The sequence below is a fragment of the Primulina eburnea genome, chromosome 6 (genome assembly GCF_022965805.1).
Source record: "Primulina eburnea isolate SZY01 chromosome 6, ASM2296580v1, whole genome shotgun sequence".
Taxonomy (NCBI): domain Eukaryota; kingdom Viridiplantae; phylum Streptophyta; class Magnoliopsida; order Lamiales; family Gesneriaceae; genus Primulina; species Primulina eburnea.
In genome coordinates, this window is record NC_133106.1 from 22309541 (window position 1) to 22329098 (window position 19558).

Genomic DNA, 19558 nt, shown 5'->3' on the forward strand with positions numbered 1-19558 from the left:
GGTACTATCAGACTTGAGTTCTGACGTTATTATTATCAAGGAGTTGATAAATAAGAATGGAGCAATTGGGGTATGCTCATATAAGGACATGTTTAGTCTTGAATCACATAAAGATGTGAACTCACCGTTAGTTGTATCATTCAACGATTGAGGGTCACACAAGTGCTAACTTTCTAGATCCCATTGAGAATGAAATTAGTTCAATGTGTTGAACGACTTATAAAAGAGTTTATAAGCACAAGAAAAATTAAAAATATGACTTCTATGTGGAAAATGTAACTTTTAATTTGTGGAAGTATTCCTAAATTAAAAGTTGACCAAATAAATAATGTATTTGAAAATTGTGATTTTCATAAACATTATTATGGACTAAATTAAATTAATTCAAATGTTGAAGTAATTAAACACTAGTGGACCTAGTAGAGTCCAAATAATTATAATATCCGGTCTTGTAGAGTCCAACTGAAAATAATTATTTAACTAGTGGGCTTGAGTAAATTTAAGCAAAGTTTAATTGATTTCAAATGTGTTTGAGATATTTAAATAAAAATCCATGTGCTTTGTAATTGTTACAAGCCCAAATAAAATGCATGCAATGGAGGCATGTCATTCACATGCACCTTTTAAATTTTTCAAGAATTAAGAAAAGGCTTCCACTTCCTAACTTCTCTCACTATGGCCGAAATTGTCCCAATTTTTGCTTCTTCATTTTGTGAAAAAAACATAAACTTCTCAAAGAAAAATACTCTACTTTTTCTAATGAAATTGTAGAATGTATCTTCCTAGTTAGTAGTGCACCTAATTTGAAGGAGAAATCCATTTGAGAAAGGACTGCTTTAGGAAGCTTGTAGATTGGGTCAACCTTTCAAGAAATAAGTTGTTTACAACTTAGTTGGAGCTAATAATCAACCTTTGTGATCGATAGGTAAATTTTTAAACACACTATGTATGACATTTGTGTTTATTTTTGTATTTTCTACACACTAAGTGGGGCGCTCGCTTTTTGCTATTGAAAATATGATTTTCAAAATTTCTATTGCGCATCCGGACACCTTAACCGATCCCCTTTCAGATTACTAGTGGTATTAAACGAAGCTCCTGAGTCCATAACCCAAGAATCAATCGGGTTTTCTGTGGATAGTAATAGAGCATCATGTACCTCATCAGTAACAACATTTGCATTATTCTTTGTTGATTCCCAGTTTTTTTTCAAGTGACCAGTTTCATCACAACTCCAACACTTCAAATTCTTTTCAAAGTTGCTTTTGTCTTTTCCATTTCTTGAATTGGACCTACCGCGCCATCGGTTAGAACTATTTTCGTCACTCTTGCCCCTTCCTCTGTTATCGAGATTTAAAGCAGATCTCGATGATATTCATTCACCCGAATCCATCCCGCGAACTTCTTCAACAAGAATTTGATCTCTGATGTCATTGAATTGTAGCTTTCTCTTTCCAACATAGTTGCTAGCCACTGCCCTCATGGTTCCCAAATATTTGGTAAAGACACCAAAAAAATAAGTTCACGGATTTCATCATCAAAATTAATTTCAGCTGATGTTAGCTGAAAAAAAATCATGTTGAACTCATTGATGTGTTTAGCACCGAAGCACCTTCTCCTATTTCCAAGTTGAATAAATTTTTCAGATATGTACTTTGTTATTTGTTGATGGCTTCTCGTATATGTCCGATAAAATGGGCATCATCTTTTTCTGTGGTTTGTGCCTCCGCCACGTTATGTGCCACATTCTTCGTTAGGGTCAATCGTATCACACCTAACACTTGTCGGTCAAGGAGCTCACAATCATCATCCTTTATTTTTTCCGACATCTTTCCTGATAAAGGTTGATGCAGCTTCTTGCCATACAGATAATCTCCTGCAACCGCCAAAATGAAAAATCTATTCTGTCAAACTTGTTGATTCATGGTCCCGATCCATCATCTCTAGCCATCACGTCTCTATCCTTAGAAAAAAAATTCTTTTCTGATGTGGAAGATCAGACAAAGCTGCAACCACATAGTATATTCAAAATTATAAGAAATTTTACAACAAGGCTCTAATACAAGTTGTTGGGTAATTACACCGAAATGATGACGATCATGATGATAATATAATACCAAAATTGTGGAATAAAATCATCAAAAATACAAAGATTTATGTGGTTCACCCAAGATAGGCTACGTCCACGGAGTTACTGCAAGTCTTTATTGGAAGAAATATTACAAGTACATACAACACTCAATCTCACCACGAGTATAACCGAGAAAATATTTTCTGTAACTCACACAAAATAAAAAAAGATCTTTTTTTCTTTGCTCTCTTTATTTTATGATGCTTAAAAAAGTTTCTTATTGGGATGATTTTAAAGGGCAAATGATGCACTTATTTATGGGTGCTATCCTTCGTATGAACAAAAGGAACCAATTTTCTCTTATGCAGGCAGCAAGTTTGACACGGTTGTTTGGTTGACAAGATCAATTTGCAATCTTATCTCCATTAATGAAAGTGGCCCTCTCACCTAACAACAAGTTGGTTTGTTGGCCTCAAAATGAAGGGCAGGAGATGTTAAGAAGGAATTAGAATGGCATGAGCTGATCAAATTCTCACTTCAGATTCCTGCTTTCCGGTTAACGGGCGAACGAGGTGGCATCTTTCGAGCCATTATATGCTACATAACCAGACCATAACCAATACAAAATGCGCTCAAAAAACTACACATGGAGTGAGAACTGTTAGAAGTTTCATGTATAGAGTGTGTATTTCAATATTCGAATTCGAGATCAAATTTGAACATGTATATTTACAAAAATATACTTCATTTTCATAAATTACTTGTAAAAGTATTTCATTGTGAAAAAAGTAAAGTAAATTTAATTAAATAATGTTAAGAACTTGTTAAAAATAATAACCTAACCTAAATGTAGTTTAAAAATTCATATTTAAATATAACAGGGAAACAACATTTTTTTAAAATCAATTAACTTACAAATATTTAATTTTTGATAAAGTTGTTCATCAATCACAATTTTAGTCAACTGACTTGGATTTTTTTTTTTTCAACGGAATGTTAACACGACATCTAATATATTAGCAATGTCTGGTGACATGTCACTTTTTTTTTTCTATCATCACATTATTTTTTGATGTCATATCATTATTTTGGTGAAATAATCTAAAGTGAAAAAATTTGTAAATTAGTTGATCAAAACTTACAGTTGAACAATATAATACAAAATCGAAAAATATATAAATTATCACACCAAAAATGTTGTTCTCTCAATATAATATAATCAAAATAATATATTCATCAAAAAGAGAAAGAAAAATAGTCAAATAATTTGGAAACAATTTTCCCATATGAGTCGAAGCCGACCCGATATTTATACGGATCGCCGTTCCCTCGAGTTCCCACGGTTCGCCCTAAAATTTCCCTCCAATTCTTATTCCTCCACGGCTATATCGTAGAATCTTCTTTTTCGGAGAATCCCAGGAGTTGAAGGCAAAAGACGGTTTCACGGATCATATTTTGTGAGACGGATCTTTATTTGGGTAATCTTCATGTATTACTTTTTATGCTAAGAGTATTACTTTTTATGATGAATATGGGTAGGGTTGACCGTCTCACAGATTGAGATCCGTGAGACGGTGTCCCATGATACCTACTCGGAGTTGAATCGGTAAATCTTCTGTCTTCACCGTACTCTCGGTGCACTAATCTCTTTTACATTTACAGATTTTTCAATAATTTTTTCTTTGAAAGATCGGGTCTGCACTTGTTTTCGCGTGAAATGGGTACTTTAGAAGGTGTAGAAAATGGCATTCACATCAATTCAACGATGAATTATTTGGATAAATGTTTGAGCAACGTCGAGACGCAGCAAGTTGACAGTCAGTATTCTCCTGGTAATTTTTCAATTCCTCGTGTTTGTAATTTCAGTCAGTTCCAATTGATACATGGCTGTCTTGGCTCACGTAGATTTAGGTTTATGTTATTTTCTAAAGGTGAACAGGGCTTATGTACCAAAATATTACAATTTTATCCTCGCACACCCACCCGCAGCCGCGTGAGTTGTGAACTACATTTATGTTCGGTAAATTTGTGATTTTGCATAAGAAAAGATTGTGCATTCGGTTCTTAGGAAATGATTTTGTCTAATTTCCGGAGCTTACCGAGGATTGATTGCATAGGACACACAATGTCCTAATTATGGTTTATGTTGTATATATACATACAATATATTTATATGTTTTTGTATAAATTGGATTTACTAGCGAGTTTCCATCATTATAAGAAAAACTATAGCCGAAGATGCAACTTGGATCTTTAACATTATGTTCTGGAAAATTATTTTGGAGCAACTTTTTTTCCCTTGGTACTATTATGGAAAAACTTCCTGCCGTTTGCATTTATCCGACTTAACCTTCTTTTGTTACATGCACATTAGGTGGTTATTTAAGAGTGGACGGAGCTGACGATTTTCACTATCCCTCCGGTACAATGCCAGTCGATGATAATTTTCTATTGGAAGATGAATTCAAGGCTCAGTTAGTGGATCTTGTTGGGGAGACTCAGTTGGTGGATGTTACCGAGGAGACTCAGCTGTGTTATCTGGCTAGGGAAACACAATTGATGGATCTTGCCTTGGAAACTCAAGTTTTGGATGACTTAGATTGTGTTAACCATGCACCCACTCAGTTGCTCGATCAATCCGATGAAACTCAAGTGTTGGATGATATTTATTATGTTAATATCCCTACCGAGTTGTTTACTGCAACCAATATTGAAGTTTCTGATGCTAGTGACAATGATGAAGCAAATAAAACCGTGGGAAGGTGTGATACCCAGCAATTATCTCCAGACGATTCCTTGAAGGGCCATGGCAGGGATCTAGCCACACATGTGAAGATGGTGGATGCCAACTCTGGCAAACAAGCTGACTGTGTTTGTGGAACCCCATCTGATTGCTTCACTGCTGAAGAGCATAATTCAGGTAACTTTTACTTTGATTGTTGCTCCATTTATTTTTATATATTTTGGTCTCAGTCCCCCAGTATTTAATATGTAGTGTTAATTTTTTCATGTCGTTTCATCATCTTATTTTGCCTGTACTGTTTATTTTGTCAGGGCCTGTATTGAAATCTCTCTCTGCCCTTTGTATAAAAAAGTTACTTTATGCTATGAAATTTCCTGTGCAAAAATCACAAAATTATTTTTCCCCCTTCATTGGTCGATGTATTTCATATCTTCAGTTCATTTTTGAGCTTACAACGTTTTGTCTTCCAACTTCTTGTGTATTATTGCTTATTTATGTAAGAAATATTTTCAAACAGACCCAAAGAAGTCAATATAAATGGATATGCTCGATAATTGTGCAATTTATCCTTGTAACTTAATCCACTATTTATTTAAAAAAACCCATGGAAAATAGAAAATATGTGTTGCTTTATATACTTGTACAGTGAGCTTTCCGCATTCGCAAAATATCTGTCTTCATATTGTTTAATTGGATTTTTAATCCTTTATCCCTTGTCAGTTGTCACAATATTTGCTTTGATATCTTAGTTTGTATTTCAGTCCTTTGTACCTTCTCCATCAGGGAAATTCAGCTGAATGAATTATGGGCAAGATCTTGTCTGCCTTGTCCTCATTGCTTTGTTCTTTGCATTCAATTAATTCTTCTAATTGTCATAGACCTAAAGCATATGCCCCTTTTTCTTGGGTTAAAGCATTCAGTTGAGACTTTACGATATGTGCGAATAGGAAGCTGTTGTTTCCCCTTTGATTACAATAACATCTTGTTTCAGGATCTTTTTGCAGAGATTTTACCTCAATTCGTGCTTCATCAGTTAGAGCCTCAGGTTTGGCCGCTCTTGCCCTAGGATCCAGTAGTAATTCGTGTTCCTTACGTAGTGAAAAATCTTCTTTGGAACAACGGAGTTGTGAGCAAGATGTTACATTTCATAGCGGAGATTTGCTTAATTTTGGCAGGAAGAACAATGAGGAATGCAGTTGGAATGGGAATGATGAAAGCAGTAAAAAACAAAGAGGTCCAATTCGCAAGGGTAGTAAGATTATGAGGAAACTTTTTACAGAGGATAGAGTTGTTGAAATTTGTCAGTCAGAGGCTGACATTAAGCAGACAGATGACAATCTTAACATGTCTGAGTTAGATGCATCTGAAAATCACTTGGCTGGTTTAAGCTATGTCAACTCTGAGGAACCTGGAGATTTATCACAAGCCAATGCACTTGAGGTCGTGGACAGGTTTCTTGAACTTAATGTCATGGAGCATGATCAAAGCAGAGGCTTCAGAATTCACATGGCAGAAAAACCAAAGGTAATCAACAGAGTAAATGGTTCTCTAGATTTGGCAAAAAACTCTGTTCTCAAAAGTACTGTTGTAGAATGCAGAGCTTATGAATGGGATGATAACTGCGAAGATGAAGGTGGGGGAGATTTTTTCCAGAAGAAAAAGGAACTCTTCTTTGACAACGGAAATCTACAGGAGGGAACCTATTTGGAAACTTGGAAATCTGGCTCTGCTGACCTTATAAAAATCAAGACTGGTGGAGATCATGGAATTGAAAAGAATCAAGCTTACGATAAGAAGTTAGGAGACTCAGCCTACACGGATTCAGGGGCGATGTTGCATCAAAGGAAAAGAGCAAAGGGAAAATCATTTCATTGCAGAGATGAGGTGTTGCGCAAGAATCTTAAGAAGGATTTGTATAATCAGTCAAACTTGGCATCTGGGCACAAGTTGACTGATAATGATCATAGGAGGGATATTTCAGACCTGAAAAATATAGGTCCTGATACTCAAATAGCTGCGGAAGTGTTTGGAACTTTCTGTATTGAGCTGCATTCAGTGAACACTAATAGTGATGTTCCTGATGAAGGCATTGATCCAATTACAAAGGCATCTGCAGAAAATCAGTTTAGTGTTGGCGTTGTCACTAGACAAGCCAAACGTGTGATGAGGACCACCAGCAACATGAGTAATGGCTCTACTCTTTCATTAGTAAAACAAACTAAAAATACTAGGAAGCGGTGTGATGCAGATCTGAGGAGGGCAGAACAAAGGAGGCTTACAGATGTCAATGACGATTTTGTCTTATACGACAAGGAATGCCTGAGCACCATACCTCCTAGAATGAAAGAGCAGAAGGTAGGAAGAGCTAAGAAAAGGAGTAACATTCAAGAGAGTGATCCATATCAGAATGTGGAGTTAACGGATCCTTCGGTACCAGTGGCTCATCGAACTAGGAGAGGCAGAAAATTGGATGGCTCAAAGGCTCCAGGAAATGTATTTCATGCGAGGGAGGAGATAAATGATCTGATAAGTGCTCGTGTACTCAGAAAAAGTAGAACAGCTGCCAATGATGAAAATGCTGAAATGGGTACCTTCAAGAATTTTAGAAAGGCGAGATCAATTATGGTTAAGGAATCAAATAAAAAATGTGTTGGTATCCCCAGTTCGTCAGAACCAAAAGATCTTCTCTAGAGTTTCCAGATCGAAAAAGAACTCGACGAAAGGCATTCTTAGATGAGGAAGAAAATGATGCACAATGTAATGCAAGTTTAAAAAGATCAAGAGACAATGGAAGTACAAGGAATAATGTTGATCATAGAGGTTCTGATCATGGGAAGGTGACAGCAAGCACAGTTGATCCCCGCACATCTAAGCAATGTGATGGGATGAGTGATGCGAAGAACTCAAAATTTTCTGAAGGTGCAGAAACTGTTGACAGTCGAGATGCATCTCCAAGTGAAGATTGGAAACATCCATGTCAACTTGTACTACACCTGCTACTTGTGCGACACAAATAAACAATGAATCTCCCATCTGTATGGGGGATGAGTATCACAAGCAGTCTTGCAGGAAGAACCTGTCTAAACTGTCTTTTATAAAAGAAATTAATAGCTTAATGACTGACACGTCAGTACCATTTAGTGAATCGAAAGACTTGAGAAAGAGGAAAGATACCGCAAATATCAGAGTCTTGTTTAGCCAACACCTAGATGTGGATTTTGTCAAACAGCAGAAAAAGGTATCTAGTTATTGGATCCTTCAATTTATGCAAGTTGGTGTAGATCTTGTAGTTATTTGGTTACATTTCTCTGTCACAGGTTTTGGCTAGGCTGGGAGCTTCTGATGCTTCTTCCATGTCAGATGCTACACATTTTGTAGCTGATGAATTTGTCCGCACCAGAAATATGCTTGAAGCAATTGCTTTTGGAAAACCAGTAGTGACACACTTATGGCTTGAAAGCTGTGGACAAGCTAGCTGTTTTGTTAATGAGAAAAATGACATTCTTAGAGATCCAAGAAGAGAAAAAGAATTTGGCTTCAGTATGCCTGTTTCTCTGTCAAGAGCTAGTCAGCATTCCCTTCTACAGGTATGTATCTGATTGTCGCATAAAATGATATGCTCTAACCATGCTGTACTAAAAATGATCTTGGTTGCAGGGTCAAAAAGTTTTTGTCACCCCAAATACAAAACCTGGCAAAGACATTATAACAAACTTGGTCAAGGCAGTTCATGGTTTGGTATGTGATCATTCTTGAGATTTTTCTTTTTTCTGATATTTTTAGCTTAGTTGTTTCATTATGAGTGTTTTATGATCCTCGCTTCCTGTGCGTAGTTAGCATTAGTTAACTTAGCCCTGTTCACTTCTTTGCAAATTCTGGGGGTGGGTGTATCACTCCAAGGTGCTAGAAACGGAGCAATCAATTTCCTTGACTACTGGTGGGTTGTTAAATTGTACTCGTAGCTCACTGGATCTTAAAACTATTGCCTAAGTATACGATTTTAAGCTCTCGAATTATTTTCCAATCTCCTCTTTGCCTTCTTGATTTTTAGATCTCGTAATTTAGCATCTCTCCTGTTATATAAATGGACACTCGTTGATTACTGCATGAATTTGTAAGGATTGAATTTCTGTCATATTCATTCCACGGCAACACATTAAAAACTATTTGCTTTGTGCGTTTTAGTTCAGTGTATAAGGTTTTATGCACCTTCTTTTACTTGTGACTTCTCTGATAAATGCAACGACAAAGGGTGAGAGTGCTCTACATGGAACCATTTTAGAATGGATTATGATACTTGATGCATTTCTAACAGGCGGTGGAGAGACTTGGAAGATCAGCATTGAAAGATGAAAAACTTCCAGACGATCTTTTGATTATATCTTGTGAAGAAGACTATGACCTCTGTGTGGCTTTTCTCGAGAAAGGTTGAAACACGTACCTTCAAAGAATCATCGCTTCTGAATGTAATGTAAAGATGACCACTTAGTAGCCATTTATGTGCAGGTGGCGCTGTTTACAGTTCAGAGCTATTACTGAATGGAATAGTTAAACAGAAGCTGGAATATGAAAGGTTTGTCTCTTCTGTTATTGCTGAATTTGCCATTATAATCTTTCCCTTGTAGTACATACATCACTTGAATTGGAATTGACCAGAGAATCCGACTTGTCACTTTACTAATGATTTTCCCTTTCAAATTTATTCTGCATTTAGTGTTATTCTTATAATGATGGATGTATGTGGCGTGTTCCATCATGAGATGTGGTGGTTATTGGTGAATGTTAACATGTGAGGCACGCTGGGTATCTAGCACATATGTATCAGAGGATATGACCAAGTATAGCAGAAAAATTAAGTTGCAGTACTTGTTTCTACTCTAGTCTCGACTTTTGGAGGGTGGTTTATCTCGCCATCACCTGTTTTCTAATGGATTTGGATTTGGATTTGACATGGGTGCCAGTCTGCCAGAGATCTGTTTTTGTGTCAACGCTTGTTTGTTTTTTGTTGCAGGCATCGTCTTTTTGTAGATCGAGTCAAAAGGACTCGCTCCACAGTATGGGTGAGAAAGAACAACAAACATCATGTAACAAAACAAAGATGAGGACCCTTTTGTTTCTTGCAAACCTCGCACATAGTTTTCGAAGCGTAAATTCGTGCATCAACTAGTCATGTATTTTTCCTTTCTTGGTACCCAGTTCTTTTCTTATGTGTTGGGTGCATACATGAGTATAATGTATTTCATGTGTGTAATACATTTTTATTCGCACGATGTAACATACTTGGTTTAGTTTATTAGTTATAATATTCCATAAACTTATATCAAACAATCACCAAAAAATGAAGCATGAGATGGGATAATATGATATTTTGTAGTCTTGTATGATATTTTCTATAACTTGTATCAAACAATTAACGTATGAAACATGAGATTGAATAGTATGATATTCTCTATAAGCTTATGATATTCTAGTTCTGTCAAATACTGAGAAATATATTCAAACGATAATGTTTCCATTAAAAGGAGGATTATAGATGACAAAATCTGACAGCAATCCGAACTCCAAAACTAAGATTCTAGTCAACATTACAAAGGATAATGTTTCCATTAAAAGGATTGTCGTCGACTCGCCACCTTCGAGGACACTCACTTCATCTTCGCTTCGGTGAACAGAACATGACGATTCACTCGAGGATCGTACTTTCGAAACTCAAGTTTGATGTTGCTGGTGTGAAGCCTCTTGGTCTTCTTCACCACGTAGAAGAATCCAGTCCCAGCAGCCGAAACCAGCCTCACCAACATAGTGGCCTTCTTCTTCTTGTCTCCCATTATCACTTTACTATAGGCCAAAAATAGATGAACCCGTCTAAGAGTCGATATCCTGATCCAAAATACATAATAATTATAGGGAGCAAAAAACAGAACCCCAACGACCCGTATAACAACACCCTCTCTACTCCAAAACACATAAAGAAACATAGTCAAAGAAGCAAATAACATCTTGCCACATGGAATTCACTCGCTATTAGTTTTCCGAAAACAATACTGATAAACAACTCTTTTTAATCAAATTTCGGCTCAAATTTGAGAAAGCGGCATCAATCAGTAAAAAGCTCTTTCAGGAATACCATCAAACACGTAATGCACGTGGCATACAGACACAACGATAACATCATCCCGCCCCGAAAATCATACGTGTAAGAGAGCGCGCGCGAATATGAGAAAATTACCAGCGTCAAAGAGATCGCGATTGAGGAGAACGAGTTAGCGTCAGCTCGCCAAATAATGGCAGGAAGGAAGAACGGGGACATAATTTAACAGTACGAATTGGGCCGGGCAATCTACGCATGCTCATGCCCAATAAATTTTGTACTGGGCTATATATAAACTTTTAGGACTTACAAACGATCCCCCTTAAAACATGGGCCATAGTTATGGCTCCACAGCCCAGTGATTCCACCCTTCCGTGGTAGCAATAGTGTAATGTCAAAAAATCTGGTTACATATAAGTGAAAACTTTAAATTGCTAAATTAATTTAATTAAATGATTTTGAATGCATGAATGATATATTTTGATTGAATAAATGATTAATTGTGTAATTTTGTTTGATTTCATAATTTAAATATTTTCAGGCAAGTTTCGGTGGTTGGCCGAGGATAGAAGACCATAGACGATTGAGGTGTTAACAGTTAAAAAATATTCATTTTAAATAATTTAGGAATTTTAGTATTTTTAGGGTCAAATTTAAATTAATTGGTAAGATCAAAGAATTTATATGAGATTTTTGGAAATAGATGTTTTTAAATCTTTTAAGTTGAATTCTAATGATTTTATTAATCTTAATGAGCTTAATTAATTAAATAAAAACTATGATTAATTAAGTCCATTAATTAAGTGTTTAGAAAGCCTTTTTTAAAAAATAATTAAACCCTAAAACCTACACACACACCTACATGCACACACACAATTCATGTAAAAGTGCAGCGACCAACCCTTTGCTTGCTTTTATGATCGGTTGATTGGTTAAAATGTGTTTAGAAGGAGAAGTTAAATAAATACTCACGATTTTATAATCTTTTCGAATGAAGTGTCAGTTCTATGACAAACTAAAACTAGGAATCTTGTCAGTCAATGACAATCAGTTTAACTGATAACAGTTGCGGAAATAAACTGACTGAAAGATAGAATAAATAAATGAAGTAATAACACAAAGATTTATGGATGTTTGGAGATTGAAATAACTCCTACATCACCCCTTCTATTACAAGGATATGATATGCACTAAAAGACTTTGATCGATACACCACTTGTACGAACCCATTTCGGTTTGGACTTAGCACTGCCAAAACTGAAACTCTTAGTTTACTAAATATCTCACAGTTCTTCGACTGAACTTAGCACAACTGATCTAGTTAAAGATCAAATAAAAAATAAAGAGTTTGTGCTTATATGCTCAAAAAATAGCCTCAAATGCTACAAATAAATCTGATAAGTGTAAGCTTTTTGTCTCGTATTATCACAAAATTTGGGAGATTCTTTAGCATAAACTCCATAATCTTTCAGTTGTTGCTGAATCCAGAGCAGTTGGGCACAACAGCTTCCAACAGCAAGGTATTCTGCTTTAGTTGTGGAAGTAGCTATGAATGTTGCTTCTTGCTGAACCATGAGATCAGTCTGTCTCCTAGAAACTGACAAGATCCACTGGTATTTTTACGATCTAGCTTACATCTTGCATAATCTGCATCTGAATATCCAACTAAATTGAAAGAAGAGTCTTTAGCGTACCATAATCCCACATTTTGAGCGCCTTTTAAATATTTTAAAATTCTTTTGGCAACTGAAAAATGCGATTGCTTAGAATTTGCTTGAAATCTAGCACACATGCAAACAACAAATACAATATCGGGACGACTAGCAGTTAGGTACAATAATGAACCTATTAAACCTCTGTAGAGTGTCGTCTCAACTGATATTCCCTCTTGATCATTGTTCAGTTTGACTGATGAACTCATGTGAGTGCTTGCATCTGAGCATGTTTCATGCCAAATTTCTTGAGCAATTCCTTCGTGTATTTGGTCTCACTGATAAAAATACCAGTCTCTAGTTGCTTCACTTGTAGTCTGAGAAAGAATGTCTGTTCATCAATCATACTCATCTCAAATTTTTCCTGCATTAACTTGGCAAATTTCTCACACAATTTGGGGTTAGTTGACCCAAATATAATATCATCAACATATATTTGCACAAGTAAAATGTGATCATTCTTAGAAAATTTGAACAAGATCTTGTCAACTGATCTAACAGTCAAAATCATGATCAATTAAGAATTTTGAAAGTGTCTCATACAAAACTCTTGGAACTTGTTTAAGACTATATAAAGCTTTGTTAAAATGATAGACATGATCAGGAAAAGAGTGATTGATAAAACCTGGTGGTTGTTCAACATAAACTTCTTCTTGCAACTGACCATTCAGAAATGCACTTTTTACATCCATTTGGTTGACTTTAAAGTTCTTGAATGATGCATAGGCAAGGAACATTCTGATTGCTTCCAGTATTGCAACTGGTGCATACATTTCATCATAGTCAATTTTTTCTTCCTGCCTATATCCTTGTGCTACCAATCTTGCTTTGTGGAGTGCAACCGAAACATCTTCGTTCAGTTTATTTCTGAATATCCATTTTGTACCTATAATTGTTTTACAAACTGGTCTTGAAACCTATTGTTATGGGTAAACTGATTTAGCTCCTCTTGCATTGAATTTATCCAGTTAGGATCAGCAAGAGCCTTGTTAGTTTTCTTTGGTTCCAGTTGTGAGACAAAAGCAAAATGAATGAACAAATTAAGCATTTGATTTCTCATTCTTATCGGGTCAGATGGATTACCTATCACCAATTCTAGAGGATGTGATTTCTTCCATCTGAGTTCAGTATTTGTTGATTCCATATCAACAACTACTTCTGTTGGCAACTGGATGTTTTCAGTTTCAGTTGGTAACTGAATTTCGTCTGTTTGCTCCACCAACTGATTGTCAAGAGTTGGTTCTTGTTCAACTGATTTATCTACTATTTCTGGTTCAGGTGTTTGAAGGATATTTCTATTGATATGATTTTCTTCTTCAGTATCATCCTCCAAACTGATCTCTGTAAAACGATCAACTAGCTCAACTGGATCAGTTGGCTTATCAGTTAGCACAGTTTAATCAAAAACAACATGAATAGATTCTTCAACATTTAAAGATGTTTTATTAAAAACTCTATTATGCTTTGCTAACTGAAGAATATCCAAGAAATATTTCCTCTGCAGATTTAGCATCAAAGGATTTTAAATTATTTTTACCATTATCAAGAATAAAACATTTGCAGCCAAATATCTTGAAATAAGAAACACACTTTTTCTTCCATGCCAGATCTCATATGGTGTTTTCACACGGTTCTTATTAATCATTGATCTGTTCTAAGTGTAATATGCAATGCTTACTACTTCTGCCCAAAACTTTTGAGAAATACCAGAATGAGCAAGCATTGTTCTAGCAGGTTCTTTAAGGGTCCGATTTCTTCTCTCAGCTACACCATTAGGGATGTAAATGAGCCGAGCCGAGCAGTAGCTGGCTCGGGCTCGGCTCGTTTCATTATTTTCTCGGCTCGGGCTCGGCTCGAGCTCGTTACGAGCCTCGGGTTTGAAGCTCGGGCTCGGCTCGTTCGGAATTTATGAAGCTCGGCTCGTTAATGGCTCGTTTATCTTGTTTAATGAGCCTGGCTCGGGTTCGCCAATAGCGATGGGTTTTGATTAAAAGCGTTGCTAATAGCGACGGGTATTGACACAAACGTCGCTAATAGCGACGGGTATTTACAAAAACGTCGCCGATCTGGATCGGCGACGTTTTTCTTAAACCGTCGCCGTTGCATAACCGATCGGCGACGTTTTTCTACCCGTCGCTAATGTCGCGACGGTTTGAACAAAAACCGCCGCTAAATGTTTTTTTTAATGTTATAATTATTTAAATCTGAAATAAAAATATATTGTGCTGTATAATCGAAAAAATTAACAAATTTGAGAAATATAATCATATTATTAATCTGCAAATAATAATACAAGTGTTTCATACAAAATGAATCAGCCATGTAGCGCTACATCTCCTCCTGTGATGTTGATTTAAAATGAATCAAATTGAATTTTCTTAATGTAACGTTGATGAGAATAACGAAATTTAATAAACTTACGTGGAGCAGGCGGGATCGCGTGTCAACGAAATATCCATCTGCATGTCGATGTGTGTGAACGTATAGCTCCCATGACGTTGGATCTCTGCCATGTCGTGCTTGCTAAAATAAATTCAATAATTGTAAAACATTAACATTTATAATTAATGAAATATATATTTTTTCCAAAGTACAATTCAATAAATGTCACGAACATCGTCGCTCGAATATTGAACTTCTTCTATTTCACTTTCAGTTCAAATCAATTTCGTTGTCGTACATAACATTAACATCGACTAGATTTTGAGACGATAAAAGAAATTGAGTTGAGATGTCATGAGGTCCACTTTCGTTGTTTTGAAATGCATCGTTCGCATCAATTTGATTATGCTCAGTATTTTGCTCAACATCAGTGACATAAGCTCGCCTACGTAGAGTACTCACATGCATCCAATCTGATTCTGCTCTCTTCGTTGTTGGATAAGTCAAATACACAACTTGCGAGGCTTGCGTAGGAAACACAAATGGTTCGTAGTATCCAAGACTCTTTTTTCGATTGACATCAACAATTTTGTACTTTTTATTAGGAAACACAAATGGTTTGTAATTTCGTCTAAATATGGTTTGTTCTGACATTTTTTTCGATTGTAAGGACAACGGATATATCTATTTAATAAACACTCAGGATGACTAAGTGCAAATGTTACAAACGACTCTAAACGCGACAATTTATAGACAGTTTGCTAAAACCCTAAACCCCAAAACCGTTGCCATCAGCGACGGTTTTAGCGGCGACGGCTTATTCATAACAGTCGCTAATAGCGACTGTTATGAATAAGCCGTCGCCGCTAAAACCGTCGCTGATGGCAACGGTTTTGGGGTTTAGGGTTTTAGCAAACTGTCTATAAATTGTCGCGTTTAGAGTCGTTTGTAACATTTGCACTTAGTCATCCTGAGTGTTTATTATAGCGACGGTTTGATGTAAACCGTCGCTATAATAGCGACGGGTTTTAATAAACCATCGCTAAATTTAATATGCGACGGTTTATTAAAAATCGTCGCTGATATTTCTGTTTTTTTCGCCCATCAACCACTTAAACGAGCCGAGCTCGAGCTCGAGCTCACGAGCCAGCTAAACGAGCAGAGCTCGAACTCGAGCTCACGAGCCAACTAAACGAGCCGAGCTCAATTTTGAGCTCACAAACCTATTATCGAACATGTTCACGAGCTAACGAGCCGAACATCATTAATCTCAAGCTCGGCTCAACAAAATTGTCGAGCCCAAAATAAGGCTCGGGCTCGGCTCGATAAGCTTAACGAACGAGCTCGAACGAGCTTTTTAACGAGCCGAGATCCGAAAAACTCGCGAACAGCTCGGCTCATTTACATCCCTATACACCATTTTGCTGAGTTGTTCTAGCTGCTGAGAGCTTATGCTTGATTCTAGTATTTTCTAAAAACATTGAAATATTTTGATTGATGAATTCAGTCCCTCTGTCAGACCTTATTCTATCAATCCCAACTGATTTTTCATTTAAAAGTCTTTTGAAGAGCTTAATCAGTTGTGCAGCAGTTTGGTCTTTGGATTTGAGAAATATGACCCAAGTAAATCTTGAAAAATCATCCATAATTACTAAGGTGTATTTCATTCTCCCTAAACTCATGACTGGTATTGGACCAAAAAGATCCATATGTAACAGTTCTAAGTATCGGGAAGATAATTTACAACCTCTGTTTTTGAATGAAGATCTTACCTTGTTTACCAAACTGACATGCTGAACAAATTTTATATTTTAAAAAATCTATTTTGGGCAAACCAGTTACAAGATCATGATTACTCAGATAGGTTATAGATTTAAAGTTTAAGTGGTTTAACCTCTTATGCCACAAGCAAGTTTTTAGAAGATTTGGAAGCAATGAAACAAACTAGTGCATAAGGTTGTTCAGTCCAACTCACTTTGTAAGTGTTTCCACAATGATTTTCAGTTAGAATGACCTCATCAGTTGAGTCTCTAATTGAACACGCGTGTCTGTTAAACTGAACTGAGAAATTATTATCGCATAACTGACTGATGCTTATCAAGTTATACTTCAAATTCTCAACTAACAAAACATCTTTAATTGTAAAGTTACCATGGATAAGATTATCCTTATCCACAGTTTAACCTTTGGAGTTTTCTCCAAAACTGATGTTTTGTACAGTATATTTGATCAGTTGAGATAGCAAATTTGCATTTCCTGTCATATGTCGCGAACAGCCACTGTCTAGATACCAAGTTGATTCCTTGTTTGTTCCTGTTACCTGCAATCACATACAATATATAATTTTGGTACCCATATTCATTTGAGTCCTAAACATATTAGTACTTTACGAACCCATACTTGAATTAGCCTAACTGACTTCCCTAGTTTCTGTGTTCCAAATGGTTTTTCTCGAATTTTTGGCAATGTGTGTGTGATATGAGGATGAAAGAGTATGATTTGTATCATTTTTTCAATTGACTATTATTTTGATATCATTTCTGAACTGGCTTACAATTGTAATAATTGTAATAGCCATTACTTGAGTACTGATTTTTGTAACTGAATCGTTTAGGTGAACCGTTTCTTGAATCAGTTGAACTTTCATAGCTATATCCAATTCCATACGTTTGCCTTTATTCTTACTTTCAGTCAATTGAACAACTGGTTTACTAGGTTCTGAGAATTCATTTACCATGGTTGATTTTACAAAGATAATGTACTTTCCTTTGTTTTCATTCAACCTTGGCTTTGTATCACTTGCAAATTTCATCATGACTGTTAAAGCCTAAACCAGTTTTATCAGCAACTGATTTTTGTGAGTTCTGCATTTCAGTTAATGCAACTGAAGACTTGTTCCAAGCTTGAATCAATTCAGTATGTTTTGAAATTTTTGTTTTTAACTGACATATCAAAGCTTGATTTTCGATCATTTCAGCTTTTTGCTGTTCAATCTCTCTCTTTAGACTCAACAGTTCAACTGACTCATCAGTTTTTGTCTTTTTGTCATTGAGATCAGTATGCTCAGTTCTAACCTTCTCAAATGATCGAGCAAGTTTGTGATACTCATTTACCATGTCATGCAATGTGGTAACGAGTTCCTCACGAGTGAAATCAGTAGAGCTAAAGTCAAATACCTGTTCACTTGCTGACTCCAGTTCAGCATCATCTGCCATTAATCACTTGACTTCCTCTTCATCTTCACTTGAACTGCTTGGGCTTTCTTATTTTGACTCCTCACTGTCAGTTTCTGCCCACTTAGATTTGTTTTATTCAGCCAAAAGCACTTCATGTTTCTTTTTGAATGATTTCTTTTCATCTTTGGTCCTTCTTTTGTGCTCATAGGGCTTCTTTCCCTTGTCAGTTGATCCTCGACTGTCCTTCTTTGGCTTAGGACAGTCTGCTATGAAATTACCAGATTTGCAACATTTGTAGCAAACATAGGATTCTTCTTTGGATTGGTTTTTCTGATATTGCTTCTTGAAGTTTCCTTGATTCCTCTTCATAAAACTTCCAAATTTCTTGACAAACAATGACATAGCATCATTGCTCAGTTGCTCAGCAGATTCGTCAATTGAACCAGTTGGTTCAAGTCTGACAGCAGTTAAAGCATTTGTGGCAGTTGGTGTAGAAGGTTCTCCTTCTCTGGTTTGTAGTTCAAACTCGTAAGCCTTTAGATCAGCAAACAAGTCATGAAGTTCGACTTTGTTAAGATCCTTTGACTCTCTCATTGCCATGGTCTTGACATCCCATTCTTTGGGAAGACCTCTGACCACCTTCAGTGCCACTTCTTTGTTTGAATACACTTTTCCAAGTGTATTTAGCTCATTGATAATACCACTGATCCTTTCATCATAATCATGCATGGATTCACCAGCTTTCATCTTGATGTTATCAAATTTCTGAACAGCAACTGATAGCTTGTTCTCTTTTGTTTGCTCGTTTCCTTCACACAGCTGGATCAGTTTCTCCCATATCTCTTTGCCAGTTTTGCACATTTTGATTTTGCTGAAAGTGACTTTATCCAGCGTTTTGTAAAAGATATCCTTAGCAACATTGTCTAGGTTGGCTTTTCTCTTGTCCTCAGTTGTCCCTTCCTCTTTGGGTTTTTCTATGCAATGAGGTGCCCCATCAGTAATGGCAACTGCTGTATTTGCTTTTAGGATCTTCATGGGACCATTAGTAATGACATACCACATGTCGTCATCTTTTGCAGCTAAATTAGCCTGCATTCTGATCTTCCAGTCATCAAAATCATCTCTGGAAAACATCGGTATTTTGTTGAATGAAGACATGTTGATCAGTTTTGTGAATAATAGTATTCGGAGACAAGATTCAACCGCTCTGATACCACTTGTTAGGATCGGTTGATTGGTTGAAATGTGTTTAGAAGGGGGGTTGAATAAACACTCACGGTTTTATAATCTTTTCGAATGAAGTGTCAGTTCTGTGACAAACTGAAACTAGGAATCTTGTCAGTCAATGACAATCAGTTTAACTGACAACAGTTGCGGAAATAA

The 19558-nt window shown here is 36.3% G+C and overlaps 3 protein-coding genes across 4 annotated transcripts; 2 read left to right on the plus strand and 1 right to left on the minus strand.

Moving 5' to 3' along the window:
- Nucleotides 1–3409: 3409 nt before the first annotated feature.
- Nucleotides 3410–7518, plus strand: LOC140833884 (uncharacterized). Its single transcript, XM_073198370.1, has 4 exons — nt 3410–3489; nt 3666–3903; nt 4446–4991; nt 5806–7518. Exons 2-4 carry the CDS (start codon nt 3789–3791, stop codon nt 7503–7505), a joined length of 2361 nt encoding a protein of 786 aa, XP_073054471.1. The 5' UTR covers nt 3410–3489; nt 3666–3788; the 3' UTR covers nt 7506–7518.
- A 265-nt stretch (nt 7519–7783) lies between these two features.
- LOC140833885 (uncharacterized) lies at nt 7784–9975 on the plus strand. Its single transcript, XM_073198371.1, has 6 exons — nt 7784–8052; nt 8132–8401; nt 8472–8552; nt 9130–9241; nt 9321–9387; nt 9529–9975. Exons 1-6 carry the CDS (start codon nt 7789–7791, stop codon nt 9605–9607), a joined length of 873 nt encoding a protein of 290 aa, XP_073054472.1. The 5' UTR covers nt 7784–7788; the 3' UTR covers nt 9608–9975.
- A 330-nt stretch (nt 9976–10305) lies between these two features.
- On the minus strand, nt 10306–11191 carry LOC140833886 (uncharacterized). 2 transcript variants are annotated; one of them, XM_073198372.1, is made up of 2 exons: nt 11044–11191; nt 10306–10694 (listed from the first exon to the last, which is right to left on the minus strand). In XM_073198372.1, exon 2 carries the CDS (start codon nt 10640–10642, stop codon nt 10460–10462), a length of 183 nt encoding a protein of 60 aa, XP_073054473.1. In that variant the 5' UTR covers nt 10643–10694; nt 11044–11191; the 3' UTR covers nt 10306–10459. The 2 variants fall into 2 exon arrangements, with proteins under 2 accessions (XP_073054473.1, XP_073054474.1); XM_073198373.1 differs by having other exon boundaries at nt 10306–10647; nt 11044–11124.
- Nucleotides 11192–19558: the final 8367 nt, after the last annotated feature.